Raw genomic sequence first — 16,530 nt, 5'->3', positions numbered from 1 at the left:
TAAAACCCTCGTGCGAGAGGGACTCCACTCTTCATCGAAGCTAGCATAAAAAACAGGCTGAACTGTTTCTTTGGGTCTTCATTTCCTTATGAAGCCTTCTGTGTTATATAAAACTTGTATTAAATAAATTTGTATGTTTTTCTTTTGTTAATCTCTCTTTTGCTATAGGGGTTCCCATTGAGAACTTAGAAGAGCAGAGAAAAAAATATATGTCCTCCCCTACATATAGCATCCAGGTTGTTGGCTTTAATTTGTGAAGCTGGAAGTGCAGACCTCACAAATATGATCTTGGACCTGAATTTCTAGGAACCTAACCATCATATTTACCAATATAGCTTGTGACTGTATATCTTTAATCTGCTTTCATCTTCACATGGCCTTCACCTTTGTGTGTCTGTCTTCTCCTCTTCTATCTCTTATAAGGACATTTGTCATTGGATTTAAGACCTACCCAGTAATCCAGGATGATCTTCCCCCTCTCTCCAAAGTCCCCACTGCTGGGAAGGCCCAGGCGAGTCAGGGCACTGGGAGCAGAGCAGGGTAGCTCTTCCTTCCCTCATTCCCAAGTACAGGCTTTTCATTCTCACTTCCCTGCATGGCAAACTAGAAAGGAATGCTCTTACGTCCCTATTTTCTAAAGACTCCATCCCTGCTTTTATTTATAGCATTAAAAATAAATTTCTAATTAGTCCTTATTTTTATAGTTGTTTATTTTAGAGGTTCTCCATATTTAGGCTCATGAGGAAATTCCTCAGTATCTCAGGCATTTTAGAACTTAATTTCAACCTGCCACTATTATTTTATTTCAAGTTGTCTATGAGCCTAATCCTTATTTCACTTTTAAGCTTGTTCTTACCTGGCTCTCTTTCTCCTCCATTCCCAGGTCATATTTTTTCTTTATCCTGGAACTAACTCTTGAAGAATAGAATTGACTGTAATGTGCACCCACATTCATTTTTTTTTCAGAGGAAATTGCAATATCTGGTGTCTTAATATGGAATATCAAGTGTTCCTTAAAGTATTCTCTCAAGAGGCAGAAGAGGATGTGGAAATTACAGTCGGCTCTTGACTGCAGACCGCCTGCATTTTCCTGTTCTTTACAAACTGTCAGGGGGACTTTGAAGAAGGGAGATAAATCAAAACTCACAGCATCCTGCCTTACTTGTGCGGCGTGACTCTCGAAACCTTTTTTTTTTTTTTTTTTTTTGGCAGGAAAAAAGTCTGGAGTTATTGACTAACATGAAGCTTTTAGTGTGGTCTGTGACTTTTAGTCTTTCTGAACCATTCAGATCCTATATCTCAGATGACAGGAAGTTAGGCATCACGCTGATATTCTATTTTTCAAAATTTCAGAAGGACTCTCAAAGTCAGAATGGGGCGGGGAACATTACGAAGGACATTAAAAATTATGTGAGTATTGCCTATTATATTTATTGCCATGCATTTCTGGTTTTCATGAGACTTGTTACTTTTCTTTTTATTCGAAAAGATGATTATCTCCTGGCAGGATCTCAGAGCCTGGGGTGGGTAACACTGATGAATCACAAAAATAATGAAAATGCTCTTTCAAATTAGTATTTTAGAATTTTTAGTAAATCTTTTTCAGAAACCTGTTTTTTCATATGAGAATGTGTTTATTTCATAATGAAAGTCAAGTCGACAAACCCTCAACTGCTTTTCATCAATACTGCTAGAAGGTAATCAAATTCAGTTCATATAATATAACTAGAAAATCTTGTTTCTTTGAGCTTTTCCCAGACTTTGTTACTTAGGGAAAAGCTCCAGTCTCAGCCTATTGGATTCAAACCTCCCATGGCAGGATCGCGATAACTGGTCTTTAGCATGAAAGAACATCCATGTTTCAGATATTATGTTTTCAGAAGGTACACTGCATTGAATGTCGAAAGAATTTGGAAAGAGGCATTATATAAGGATAATTCATATTACGTTCAGAAAAAAATCCTTATTATTTCAGTTAATTTTTGTTAAAATTTCTTTTATTTGAAAATAAGTTTTAAGATTGATATCGACAGGATTCAGATCATGCTACTCCAGAACATGGTACCTTGATATATTGAATATTTTAAACTGAAGGATGTTGAGAAATGTCAGGAGCAGGAAGGTCTCTCTCTCTGACTTTCCCCCTGCTCTGCTCCCCTGAAGTGGGTCATAAGACCCTCATGCGAGAAGTGCCCTCCCTACACGTGGAGGAAGAAGAATCCAAATGAACAGGTCTTCCTAAGTTTCCCCAGTTTATCACTTGTAGCTAGCTCATAACCCCTTTGCCCTATGCTTTTTCTCCACAACTGTCCACTCTTCATCCAACCTAGCATAAAAACACTCAGGCTTAACCATCTTCAAGTCTTTGTTTCTTTATGAAGGCTCCCATGTCAGATAAAACTTATATTAAATAAATTTGTATATTTTTCTCCTGTCTTTGTTGGTTTAATTTTCAGACCCAGCTAGGGACTGTAAGAGATTTAAGGAAAACTTTTTCTTCCCCTATAACATTGAGAGTTAGTTCATGTTTTATTAAATAAAAGCTTAGAGTCCATTACTACCAGGCTCAAGATAAATAAATTTCTGATTTTCTTTATTTTGCAGTCTAGTATTCTAGCTGAATAATTTATTTAGGAGACAGTATTCGTCATCATTGTTGTCTTACTTTATATTTTTCACACAGTAATTTTTACCTCTTCTGTAAAGATTGTTCTCTCTTTGCCCAGACTTAGATAAACGACCATTGGTCTCTTAGGCCAAAATCGTTCATTCACCTCCCTATATATTTGTGAAGGGTTGAATTTTTTTAAAACACTATTTCTGGTTTTCTAAAAAATACTTCCTAGTGATCGTATGCCAGGTTTTGTTTTTCAAAGATATTTAACGTGGTACCAGGACCATAAGTGCTGTTTAAATTCTACTCAAAGAGTCAGAACCTTCCAATGAATTTCTCTTCCTCCTTAATCTGGTCAGGGCCAGTTTCTGTTGTGTCCAATAAAAACAACTAGCTAATATTCTTTCTAACCTTACAGACTTTATACTCTACTAGAGAATGCGGTAATGAAACAGATATAATAAGGTGTTATTTTGAGTAGCAAGAAGTGAAGAAACTAAACGAGGGTAATGGAAAAGAATGAGAGAGACCGGAGTGAAGGTGAGCAAAGCGGGCCCTTTGAGGAGGTAGCACATGGGCTGAAACCTCAGTGAGAAGCATCACAGCTGAAGTGATTGAGATGAAGAGAATCCCAGGTAGACGGACATCAGGGCCTCCAGGTAGGAACGAGCGTGGCCTGTTGGAGGGAGTCAGGTGGCAGCATGGTGAGTGAGGGGAAGAGTAGAAAAAAAGCAGATAAAAAGCTCAGCAGAGTCCAGCTCTTGTAGGTCTTGAGAACTCTGGTAAGTCCTCTGAATTCTATTCTAATAGCCCTGGGAAGAGAGTGGAGGAGTTTATGCAGGGAAATGACGGGGTGTAATTTACATTTTTAAGATGTGCTCTCTGTATAGGGAATGGATTGTAGGGAGGTAGGAATGGGAGCATGCTTCAGTGGCCGATTTTGTAGTTCAGGATAGAGAGCAGGTGGCTTGGACTGACTGGGGTGGTAGAAGCAGCTGTAGCGAGCTGTTAGATTCAGGACACAAACCACAGGATGACAAGATTTGGTGGTGGGTTGGATGCAGATGCTGATAGAAAGGACAAAACCAAGAATTGAAGATGAATTGGAGGGTTTAGCTCAAGTAACCAGGTAGGTGATGGTGCTAACGTGAGATGAGGGAAGACTAGAAGAGAAAGAGATTTGGGTGGGAAATCACAAGCTCTGTTTGGGACAAGTTAGGTTTGAGAGGCCTAATTGACATACAGGGGAGGTGCAGAGCAGGCAGTGAGAGGTCTGGGCTGGGGATGCAAATGTGGGTTGTCAGCATGAAGCTGGTGTTTAAAGCAGTGAGAGGGAGTGTAGTTAAAAGAAGCAGCAAACTCAGGGCAGAGCAATGGGGAGCTCCAGCATTTAGAGTTGTGAAAGAGAATGAGGACCCAGTGAGGGACAACATGAAAGAGTTGCCTGCAAGCTCAGGAACACAAGGCAGATATAGTTCCACAAATTTCAGAGGAAAAAAGCATTTTAAGGAGGGCATGGTAGGCTGTGCAAAATGCTGCTGAGAGCTTAAGCGGAATGCAGGTAAACAAATAACCATAGAACGAGGCACAGATAAAATGTGTGTGCAGGGCAGGCCTCAGCAGGTGCAAATGGAGCCTGTTGAAAAAGTCTGGGACATTGCCCCTGACTACACCTTTCTATCTCTGGAGCAGGTTACTATTTCTCCTGTTGGCTGAAGTATTTTTTTTTTCTCTTCTTCAGACCAGCTGTTGTTAGTGGTACTGCACAAAGGAGAATCTGCCGGTCACCCATTTCCCACTCGTGAGCCACGAGTGTGGTTGGCACTGATTTCTCATCTCCTTTGATTTAATCATTACAATATAATCAATTCTCTACTTGAATATAGAATCCTGTTATTCCTTTCCCACGTGCTTCTTCTTACTGGAGTCTTGTGGATAGCTCCTCAAAGCTTTTGTTGACCTGAAGCCTCTCCTGAGATGCCATGAGACATCATGTATGATAGTGTGTGCTGATGTCTTTGGACAGCTGGGTTTGAATCCTGGTCTCATCATTTGCTAGTTATGTAAACTTGGTCATTTTATAGGACCAATCTCTGCCTCTGTTAACTCATTCTAAAAAAACCAAAAAACAAAAAACTGGGACACACTTTACAAGCCACCCCATAGGGTTGTTCTGAAGATTAAATGAGACGATTGCTAACAGTGCCCAGTGCCTAGCACACAGGGAAATAAATGATAGTGGTTATAGCTGCAGCTACACAGAAATCTACAATAGAGTCAAAGAAAATACATTGACTTCCCTGAAAACTTGAACCAAGATGCTCCAAGACTGGCAGTGAACAAAGAGTATCTAAAATAAGAGAGCCAGAGTTCTGACATCACTGAGATTTGTCCTCCCCTTGAAGATCTTGCATTAATTACTGCAGCTCCACATTATCCCCTAAGTGATGGGAGAGTCTCTGTTCATTACCAATTATCAATATCAGAGGACCAGGACTTGATTTTTTGAAGGGAGCAACTACATTTCCCACAGAGATGCAAATGGAAAAGTTAGGTTTAGCATGTTTCCAGGCTTTCACTTGTCCAGCCGAAAAAGGTCATTCAATAGAATCGAATCTTAAGCACAGCTCTGGTTGTACTCAGGAAGGAGGAATGTAGCCTAACCGCTTTGTTCTCAGGCATTCATCTCACTTGGAACCACATGTGCCATGAGATGTTGGTCTTTGGTCTTATAATTAGTTGGCTTTGGGCTTCCCAGAGAAAGCCCTGAGTTCACAGCTTTGCTGGAGATTGACAGCTGGAATATGATGTTCAAATGATGAACAAGAAGAGAAACACATCCCTTTAAGGTAAAAATAGACATAGCTACTAGATCAAGTTGCAAAGGAATAGAGGTGGAAGAGCTTTCAAATTTAATTCCCTGGAGAAAATCATCATCTAGTGTACATAACTCAAATAGGACTTAATCTGTAGGCAAGTGGCTGAAAGGTGGTCTCAAGTTCCCATGTAAGTAGGTTTTGAATCCCCCATGGTGAATCCAAATAGGGGCATTGTCATGAGTAACTTTGAGCTAATATAAGGTGCCCTGGATAATTGCGGTTAACTAGGATTCTCTTCCCACAGCATGACTTTGCCTCTGTGTGGGCACATAGCTTTGCTGGCACCTGTTCTACCACCCTGGCTGAACATGTGAGCTGAACTAAGTCTGTCAGGAATCCTATCTACACCTGTCCATTTTCTGCAAGTGGGCCAGTTAAAGGCAGAACCTTGGCTGGTGCAAAACATCTGGCTCTAATCCAAACTTCCATTTAGTTTGATTTGGGGGCCTAACTTTATGGCCTTATTTTTCAGATTTTCATCCCTAAAATTTTAGTGCTTATTATTCCGTTCTTCTAAGAATAAAGCATATAAGAAAAAAGAAAAGCTTTCAGTTCGTTGTAACCAGGGTAGCAGTGAATTACTTGCTCTACATTACTATCTCCACATTATTCTATCTGCTCATAACTTCGTCTTAAGAATATTTCCTTGGATGAATGAAAAAATAATGTAAAAAATTTTTCTGAAACTTTGAAAATAAAAATACAAGAAAAAGAAATGTTAAAGTAACTAATAATCCCATTGAAGAAAATTTATTTATCCTGCAGGATGGATGGCATAAACCAAACTCCACCAGCAGAAAACATTTCACAGTGTTTCTTTAATGCGGGAATCTTGAAGTATAGTGTTGACAGATAAGAACATTGAAAAAAAAATAATTTTTAATTTTTAAAACTATGATTTGATTTGAAAGTCATTGTTATTTAGGACCCAGAGTGTTTTCATTTAATGATTATGCAGTGTGATATTAGAAAATCTAATTCTATTCTATTTTTTAAAACAAATGTACATATAGCCTAGACACAGTATCTGAGATATGATCATTCATGCTCAGTAGAGTTTTCTCCTTTTCTTACATGGTTTTGAAGACAAAAGATCAAATATAGTTAAGTTCTAAAGTGAAGAACATCATTTTCCTAAAAGTGGAAAGACCAAGCAGAGAAGATGGCAGCGAATGTGGAATTTTGTCATGAAGCTGGGTCAATCATTTCAGGAGGAATATACAAAAATAATGTGATGCCCAAAAAGCAGATGCTAGCAGCGCATTCTCGTTAGAAACAGACGGGAATTATGCTGTATCCTGAAGAATACACTTTACTCTATCAGGATAATGTAACTAATAAAATTGTATGAGTACATAAAAGCCTATTTCTTTACAATGTCAAGAATCAAGAAAAGGAGATTGCATTATAAACAAGCAATACATTCAACGAGTCAAGAGAGAAGTAGTAGAAGGATGCTTTCACTGAACTAGGAGTAAGGAGAGGTGGCCCTATAAAACCCCCAGGCTTTAAGAGGTTCTGGTGCTGGCAGGAATAGCAGCATGCACTCCTCAGGGAAAGGGCACATTTTGCTTTCAAAAATTTGGAGCTTCAATATCATCATCTCTTGTTTGATGACTTTTATTTCCCTACATTCTTGTATCATGAGGGCCACTGGATTGAGTGGTTCACGTCGCTCCAGTCAGGAGGAAAGTAAAAGCTCCTTCACCTCAGAGTCAAGTCTGGTCTTTATTCCATGGCAAGTGACTAGTTTTCCAAGGGTGGCAGCCTCACTAGTGATGCTGACCTGCCATAGGTCATTGGGGAATATAGGAATGAGAGCTAGTGGATGTCTGGAGGTAAGAAATCTCTCTCTGGAAGCAGTGAGTGCTCAGCACTGGGATAGCAGTTACCGATGGACCATTGCAGCTTAATAGCGTCTCTGATTTTGGGAGGCTCATGGGCAATGCCAGTCCCAAAGACTCCTCTTACAGCTGTGTGTTGAGTAGGAGAAGCAGAGGGACAATTTTCCATTTGCAAATTTGCCTGAATGGATTCGATCCACAAGGGCAAAGGCAGTTTCTCTTAGGTGAGTACCAGGTGCTTTTCCTTTATTTTCTCTTTGGGATTCCACTTGCAGAGTTGGTTGGAAATTGGGATCCTCCTAAGGACCATGGCGCCAAGCTACCTAACAAGCTGCCCAGCCCCTTAAATGGAAAGGACACATGTTAGCTCTCTGACTCTGGTGCCTAGTGATCACAGAGCAGCCTCTTTAACTGGAGAACCACACACTATGGTGTTATCCTCAGAATTTTGCCAGCAGCAAACAACATTATAGTTTCTCCAGGCCACACATCGTTCCTTCAACTAAACCATCTCTCCACTTATGTGTCATGAAACAACTTGGGATTTTGAATGAAATGATCTCCAACGTTCTTTCCAGCTCTCAAATTTTGTGTCCAAGCTTGTGACTAAAATGAAAATGCACTTCATTGTTGCTTGGAAGTCATAATTATGGATCGAAAACCAAATGCCGTGTGAAGCCTCAGTTTTTGACTATGACATCAAACTCCTCATATTATTTTTCCTTTTAATTAAAACACAGCCTGATAGGCAAAGTCTTGAGTCTCATAAAGCTGTTAGGTGATTCACACAACCATTTGTATGCATGTGTGACTTATTTAGCTTTTAAAATCCTCTTTAGTGCCAAAAACTACATTAGAGAATTCAAACAAAAGCTCACAGGGAGTCCCATAATGAGACTGTTTTGATTATTCCAGTGATTAGACCATTTCCTCTCGCTTTAGTAATTTCATTTAGAAAAGTAGTCATTTTAAGAACAAGCAGATTTTCTTTATTGCTTTTCTAGTTTGCTGTAAAATTGACAGGTGACCAACCATCTGTGAAATGGCAATTATTACTATTACTTAAAATTTGTCAAACTCTTTAGGTACCATGGAAATAATTCTCCTTGCCTACAAAGACAAGGTCAAGAAAGGCATGAACAAGACTCAATGCACAAAAATACATATCACTCTATGTTTCAACCTTTGAACCCTAAATGCCAGAAATGGCGTTTGTGGATGTTGGTGGAGAATGATTTTGATTCTCTTCCACAAGGCATCTGCTCTAAGGCACTTAGGATTCTACTTCTTCTTCCCATGAAGAATATGCATTCATTCATGTATGCATTTGCTTATCAGTCAGCATTTCTTGAAATGTGTGGGTGTGTTGGCTTCTAATAATTCACTTGTGAATAATTCCAGCACTACTGGCTCTTTTAGCCTCGTATGTTTCTCTTGCTCCTTTACTTTTTCACACATTTACAAACAGCGGTGAAGATGTTCGCGATATTACCATTGGAACTCCTCTCACTTCCCCACTACCCCTAGCCCAGATGTTTGCAAGGAGAAGGTCTGAACAGTTAGATGGGAACCCAAGCGGTGTCTGCCCTCCAGGAATAAATCCAGTAAAAGCCTCACTCACCACTGTGGGCAGATGGTGGGCTTAACCCTGATGTTTTACCTCAGACAGCGACATCTAGTGGCCAGAAGATATGGCTATCCACTGTTCTGCCAACTTCCCATGATATCTCTTAAAGCCAGGGTGACCAAACATCCGTGTTCGCCTGTGACAGAGTGGGTCTATGCCTGTTGTCCTGACGTAATTATTAATGGTCCCTGATTTCCCTGTCGAAAGTGTTAATGGATTAAATAATGAATTACATAGCCTACTTAATATGCCCCATTGTAGCTTGCCCATTTATTAGGTAACTTAACACATTTTAAGCCAGTGCCATCATTTTGGGTAATAAGTTCAAGAAGAGTACTCCCCAGTGTGTAAAGTAATATTTATTTATCTTGAAATTATCTTCCAAGAATTATAGGATCATTCCCATCTCTGATGCTGAGGCCTGGTAAACAAGCTCATTTTCATGCTTTTATAGAGTTAGACTTATCCACATGAAGCCTTTGTCTATCCAGATGAAAGCTCCTAATTTTAGTCTATTCCCAGAGACCGCCTCCCTCTGATCATTAATTTTCCTAGTTAATCAGGCTTCAGTAGTGTTTCGAGGCGTCTGGCGGTAGTAGTGTCTGGCGGTCTGAAAAGTGACACACAATGGTTTGTTCTTCCAGGCACTGATGAAAGGCCATCTGGTAGGTGTGGGACTTTCCAGCTGTATTATAATTTTTTGGAATTAAACATTTTTGACCATGTAGAGAACAAAGGGCAGAGACACTGCCTAGGTGGCACATAGGGAGCTCTCTGTTTATGCTTGCAAAAAAAAAAAAAGAAAGAAAAGAAAAAAATCAAAAAGAGGAAGAAAAGGATAAAAGGAAGATCAGTGTACATAATGTAGAAGCAATGTTATAAAATCAAAAAACAGTTTGCAAGTGAAAAAAGGACTTTGTTTTATATCCTAGGGCCAACCTGAATGCCCAAACATTTGAAAGGGGTTTGTAAAAATTCAAGTGTGCATTTAAGTAGACCCAATATTTCTTCCTTTCAGAGAACAGGAATTTTACAAAAAAAAGTACTTAAGAGTAGTAGAAGAAAAAAAGGGAACATTTCGTAAAAGAATACCCTCATACCTTGTATTTCTGATTTAAAAGTTAGATTCCATTTAAAAAAAGATGTATGAGTGCCTGCCCTCTGCAAGGTGACTTTTTCTTGGCACTGAAGATAGATAAGTTGGATCCGATGTCAGTTCCTGTTATTTCAGACATTGCAATTTGCTTTCTATGGCACATCAAGACAATATAATAAATTAACATCTCTCCTGCTGAATTTAACAAGTAAAATTCATGTTAATAGTCACACAAATCATTCAAGTGTTGTCTTGTCTTAAGTTTGCAAAAACTTCCAAGCATTTAGTAAACCCAGTTCTTTCACTTAAGAAAATTATAATTCCCTGGAGAGACATACTAAGCATGATTTATACATTTATTATACATATACTACATGGACCCCAATAATTTAGAATTGCTGGACATTTGGACACAAGCTGGGTTGAAGTTCAATTGTATTTCATCTATAATCCAAAGTTTACCAAATAAAAATAAACAATATTTTAGAGAAAAATTTACATTTTTCAAGGGAAAAACCTTTTTTAAACTGAGTCACATTTTTTAAGCAAATTATTTATATTAATTACATACGGTTCTAACTTATTTATAAAAAACAGGTCATGATGGATTTCGAGAACATTTTATAAAGGATCAGTGTGCTGATGTTCCTTTTTTCATGAAAAAAAAAAAGGTTACGTCTATAACTTGGACACAGTCTTTTCAGCTCACTTAATTTTGGGGGTCTGATTGTGAACACGAATGACAAGAACATGTAAACTTATATACAATCATCTCTAAGTATTTAAGGGGTTGCTGGGTGACTGCAGTTAGTGGAGGAAGGATGATGACAAGATACTGTGTAAGTTTTGAGCAGAAACGTGAAGCCTGCTTTTTAAAAGTGGAAGGATGCTCATCTTTTAAGTCTGGCACTGTGTCAAGGGCAGCATACATAAAACTTTCTTCTTTAGAAGAAACTGTTTCTTGGGGGTAAATTTATAGTGTCCTATATGTGTTTTAAATGTGGGCCTGCAGTTTGTAGATCCAAAGCCTTATTAAGCATCCAATAAACAATTAATTTTGCAAATGACAAACATGTTCAATTCAGCTTTTTGAAGCTAAAGCTCTGAGACTAACTGTGCCCTTCCTAATTTGGAAATATTTTCTTTCTTGGTTTTTATTTTGACATGTACCCTGCTACCTACTTTCATTGCTATTTCTAGCATCCCACAGGAACTGCTTCCATGGTTGTCATAGTGCAGACAAACACTCAAGAAAGCCAAAAACTCGGTGCTTTCATAAAGCATTTATTTTTATTTGAAAACATTATACAGGCATTACATTGCCACAGCCAGTCCATAGGGGAGCATGCAAATATCAAAAATGGAGAATTTGTTCAACTTATCAGTGTAAATTTCTTTTTTGGTTCATATTTTCCATTTGCAGTGTCTGGATCAGTGTGCTTCGTTATGTGGCTTGACAATAGAATCCTACCCATGGGGTAAAACCTGTATTGGCAGCTAGCTGGGGACTACTAAATGGTTATAAATCAAAAACAAACCCAAAACAAACAATACTACACGCTTGTCAAAAGGTTAATAGCACAAGTTAGCAATACCTAACTAAACATTGAAACATTTTCGTGGTGCAAATTTGTCTATTGCTTGGTCTACCTGGTTGTGTATTTCAGAGTTTGGAGCTGTGGGAAGATGTGACCAAGGCAAGCTCTGTCCCCAGTGCAAATTTTCATTGAGAAAGTGAGAACCGCCACTTATCTCTAGGTGGGGTTTAAGAAAGGTTTACTTATCTAATCAAATTCTGTACACATTGCTAGTCTCATTCATGGAAGAGGGAATGGTGGTGGACTGAAAAGCTGAAATTTTTGCTGGTGTCTATGCAGGTTACGAAATTTCAGAAATGAAAACAGCTAGAATTAATGTTGTCCTATACTCCTTTCCCACCCCACTCCCAAAGGATCAATACGTTTATACAGAAAAAGAGTTTGTTCTCTGCTATTTTTTTTTCCCCAAAGAGTTGATCTGAAACTCCTGATCTTGGACAATACAGTGTTATCAGCCTTCCTAATGGAGACAAACCAACACAGTGAGGTGCCCCAGTGACATGAAAGTCTTGTGTACAAGGACACTGGATGACAAAGGGTATACAGTGAATTCACCTTAACATTTACACTTGGTTTCCATACAATGGAGTCAATTAAAATATTCTAGAAAATAATTCAGATGGCAAGTTTAAGCCAACCATTGATTGCAAACTCTTTTGAAATTTAAATTTTAAAAATTTCCCAGTCCACTAAGCCTACTGGGAAAACTTTCATCCACTTATTTCTGATGAGACATTACTATATGTCTACAAATTAGTGTCATAAAAATGAATAAAAAAGGCTAAAACATTTGGCTTAAAATAAATACTAAAAATGCAATAAATCAAGCAAATTATGCAAACCGAAGGAATGTAAACACAAAAATAAAACCACAGTCTTTAAAGGTCTTCAGATCTGAATGGACAAAATAGTCAGAGAAAGGTATTTAATTGGCTTAAAAGGTAGCAGAGGGCAGACATTGGCAAAGTTGTTTTGACTTGATACAGCTTTAACATTGACTTTTTTTTTTTCAGAGAAAATAAAACATGTTTCTAAGGGGGCTGAACACAAATGACTATAAGATCTGCAAATCAGAGAAGATACTTTTCCTTCCTCATCTCCAAGGGCAGGTGGAGGGGTCACATGGGTGTTGACTGGCAGCATGGGATGCTTTGGCCTCCATATTTAGGCCTCATTCAGGCTTTATGGGAATCCTGACTAAGCTGCAATCTGTCCTTCTACTTTACAGAGACCTCTCTGGTATTTTGCTTTGCTTGCTTAGGATGCATTGATTGGAATTGCCCAAGGTTTCATTAGCATTTATTTTTCCTTTATAAACCCTGTAACTACCATCGAGGATCCTTTTGAATGTTACTGAAGCCAGCCAAACTTAAAGACTATTTCACATACTGACACGTAGAATCTATCTCTAAATCATTGCGATCTGTGGTGTTTTTTTGATTTCCTGTATTTTAAAAAAGGGCTATTTTAAGGCTAACAAATTAGACTAGTGACATATCCCTCAAAACCTTATCAGGACCTTGTAATATTCTCTGTATCACAAGAATGTTATGTTGGTATATTCTGTTATTGAATGGATGCCAAATATGACCAAAATGCCAGACTTTCTCATTGGCAATATCTTTATCCCGACAATGTGACCAGATCAGTTGACTATCATCATAGGCTGTTCCACATCAGCATCTTGACTTTGTTGGGTGACCACACAACCAACGATGCTCCACAACAAAGGTAATTTCCATGCTGGAATATTTCAGAAAGGGTGTCATATAATTAAGAGGGCAGAGGATCACGGCTTTTTCCAATGCCTTGGTTAATTCTCATATTATCACTTAAAAAATCTAAGGGAAAAAAAAAGCAAATACATTTTTTGAAGAGGGGATTTAGGGAGGGGCAGAAAGATTAAAAAAATATATTACCCTAAACACAAATCATATTATTTCTGAGGTTTCCTATAAGCCATAGAAATGAAACATTCCTTATCCTGTTATCATAGGGACTTGATTAGCAGAATCAGGTGGCACAACAGAAAGGCAATGGCCTGGAGTAATTGGAGATTAAAATATAAAAGGCTAAAATGTTTGTTTTATATCTATTCCTAGAATAGAGAATTATATGGTCAGTTGCCCCTCCCCACAAGGGTCACAGCATAAAATACCTATTGAGCAGGCAATCCAACAGGTAACAGAGAAAACCTTTAGCCACCAGGTCCCTAGGATAAGGAAACTTCTCAGGGTGGAGCTCCTGTGGCATGCAGCACTCATATGGACTGTGCAAAAAAAATAAGGTGTGATTCTTAAAAAGTGACTTGCCATAGAAAAATGGGATTTATGTTAACTACATGTGGGTCTGGCAATAGTTCCCATCAGGAGTACAAAACATCCTCCTGAAACTTGGTGTTATAAGAGTAACAATAATAATACAAGTAATAATCATCATCATCATCATCATCATAATACTTGCTTTTGATTCAAAAATTTTCTCAGTAATTAATGCGGGGGTTTGTGATCAGGATACACATAAGCGAGGCATCTCTCCAAGTCAAGTGGATCGGAGCCTGTGTCTCCAGTGATGTTTAGCTTGTGCCTTTTACAGGCTTTTAAAAGGCTTTTTGCTACCTTGCAGTCTATCTGTGTAAAACCGCACCTAATAAATACCTTTCTCTATGTACAATACAGAGATGATGGGCAAACACGTGGCCACTGAGTTGTCCTCAGTGGGTAGGGAGGGCCTCCTCCTAGGCCACACGGACGTGGGGCTCCTCTTCGGTCTCCTGGCCCAGACTGGTGTAGGTGACCGAAGGCTCCACCTGAGCTGTGGCTGGTAAGTCCACAACAGGTCCCGAGGGATTGCGAAACTGCTTATATACCCGGGGGTCCTGGGCTATGTATGTGGAGGTGGAAGAGTAGAGCACCAGTCCGATGAGGATGGTGAAGAAAGACAGGAGATAAAGTCCTGAAAACTAAAAACACAACAGCAAAGTCAGTTAGCATTTGGAGCAGAACCACTCCTACATTGATGAGGATCAGAGAGACGAGAGTAGAGCCGCTTCCTCCTAGAACAGGCAGTTTGTTGAGCAGGCCAGAGCCCTTGATGGAAAGTGAATTTTCTCTTCTGAAACTGGGTTGGTCTTATTGATTCTCCTTATCTTTTTTCTTGACTCTGGGCTAACGTCGAAGAACACTTAGCTAATTGTCCCCAAAATGCCAGTGAGTACCTGATGTGGGAAAGCTAGTTAAGCGCAAATTAAAATACATCGAGTTGAAAGCAAAAAATCTCCAATATATATCACTCAACAAAGAGTTGGCTCTTTTTGGCTTCATTAAATCCAGAAGAAAATATAGATATTCCATTTAAGGTTGTAATGAAGCCATAAACACCAGACCCCTCCCTGACACAGTTGCATCAAGACACTCTTATTTCACTTTAATCCAATTCAGACACTATTTGTCTTCTCAGTAGAAACTGTTATTGACTATCTTTGCAAGATTAGATTATCCTTGGATGGAAAGAAACAGTATAGCATTCCATCTTGTCCCACTAATCGTAAAAACAAAATCAAACACACCAAACATTTACACACACACACACACACACACACACACACACACACACACAGCATTTTTCTTCCTAAACTACTTGCTTGACAGTTCATAGAGTTTTATAAGAAAAAAAAGAAGACATTGGTTTATATGAATGCCTAAGAATTTATATATAATTTTGAAAAGCCAGAACTTCTTGTTCTTCTTGACACTGGAAGAAGTTACTTAAGAAGTTACTGGGGGAGGGAGAGGTAACAATATGTGTGGCCATTTCTGTTGATGGATTGATTGATTGATTCATTCATTCATTCACTCAATTCAATAAATAGTTTCTTCTATGCCTTCTCTATGTCAAACATAAAACTTTGTATGGAGAAAAAGAAATGCAAACATATCCTCATCATCAAGGACTTAATAGTCTCAGTGGAGAAGCAGAAGTACAGATAGACAAAAACAATACAATGCACTATGGCATATTAAATCTCCATTTTAGTCAATAGCTATTGTCTCCGTCTTGACCACATCCTGAATCCATGGGAAAAAAAGATCAATTTGAGTTTCTTATTTTATTTTTATGCTCATATTTAAAGAACTAAAAAACTGGTAAAGAGACAAAAAGTAATTGGAAACTGGAAGAAAGGAGAACAGGAAAAGTATCCAGAGAATGTATGAAGTAAGTTGCAAGGCCATAATAAAGAGTTAAAAGATGGCTATAATAGGAAAGGCAGTCTTGAAAGTGGTTACCAAAGAGAAAGGAGGGAGGGGTAAGGGTAAAGGGGGTCAAAAACATGGTGACGGAAGAGAATTTGACTTCGGATGGTGAACACATTATGCAATATACATATGATGTATTATTGAATTGTACACTTGAAACTTTTATAATTTTATTAACCAATGTCACCCCAATAAATTTAATAACAAAAATAGAAAACGACACATAGAAAAGATAGTCCTTTGGCTAAAGTTCCTGCCATGGTAATGGGTTTCCTCCCTCCTTCCCTTCTCCCTTTCCTCCCTCCTTTCTCTCTCTCCTTCCCTCCTTTCCCTCCTCTCCCCTTCCCCTTCTCTTCTTACTCCTCTCCCCTCCTCTGTCCATCCCTCCTCTCCCTTCCTCTCTCTCTCTCTCTCTCTCTCTCTGTCTCTTTCTATCAAGCAGGAACAGCAAGGTAGCTAAGACTAAAGGTCGCTTTCTGATTTTCTTTCTAGAAAGAAAATCATATGATAATACTTCCTCAGATGGATTTGTATACTGCACTCGGCTTGTTATGGCTTCACTTAATTAACTTGAAATAATTAATTCAGCTTTTTCAAGGAACTTAAATGTGCTTTA

At 38.6% G+C, this 16,530-nt stretch overlaps 1 protein-coding gene across 1 annotated transcript in view; it reads right to left on the bottom strand.

Annotated features, from left to right (window-relative positions):
* Positions 1 to 11,328: 11,328 nt before the first annotated feature.
* Positions 11,329 to 16,530, bottom strand: part of SLC35F1 (solute carrier family 35 member F1) — a 348,203-nt gene continuing 343,001 nt past the window's right edge. The window contains exon 8 of the mRNA XM_039871174.1: positions 11,329 to 14,620. Coding sequence (XP_039727108.1) covers positions 14,396 to 14,620 — 225 coding nt within the window. The 3' untranslated portion in view covers positions 11,329 to 14,395. The remainder of the gene's footprint in view (positions 14,621 to 16,530) is intronic.

Source organism: Pteropus medius, unplaced genomic scaffold (assembly GCF_902729225.1).
Source record: "Pteropus medius unplaced genomic scaffold, Ma_sr-lr_union100, whole genome shotgun sequence".
Lineage (NCBI taxonomy): Eukaryota > Metazoa > Chordata > Mammalia > Chiroptera > Pteropodidae > Pteropus > Pteropus medius.
The sequence above is the reverse complement of the archived record's forward strand: the minus strand, read 5'-3'. Positions and strand labels throughout refer to the sequence as shown.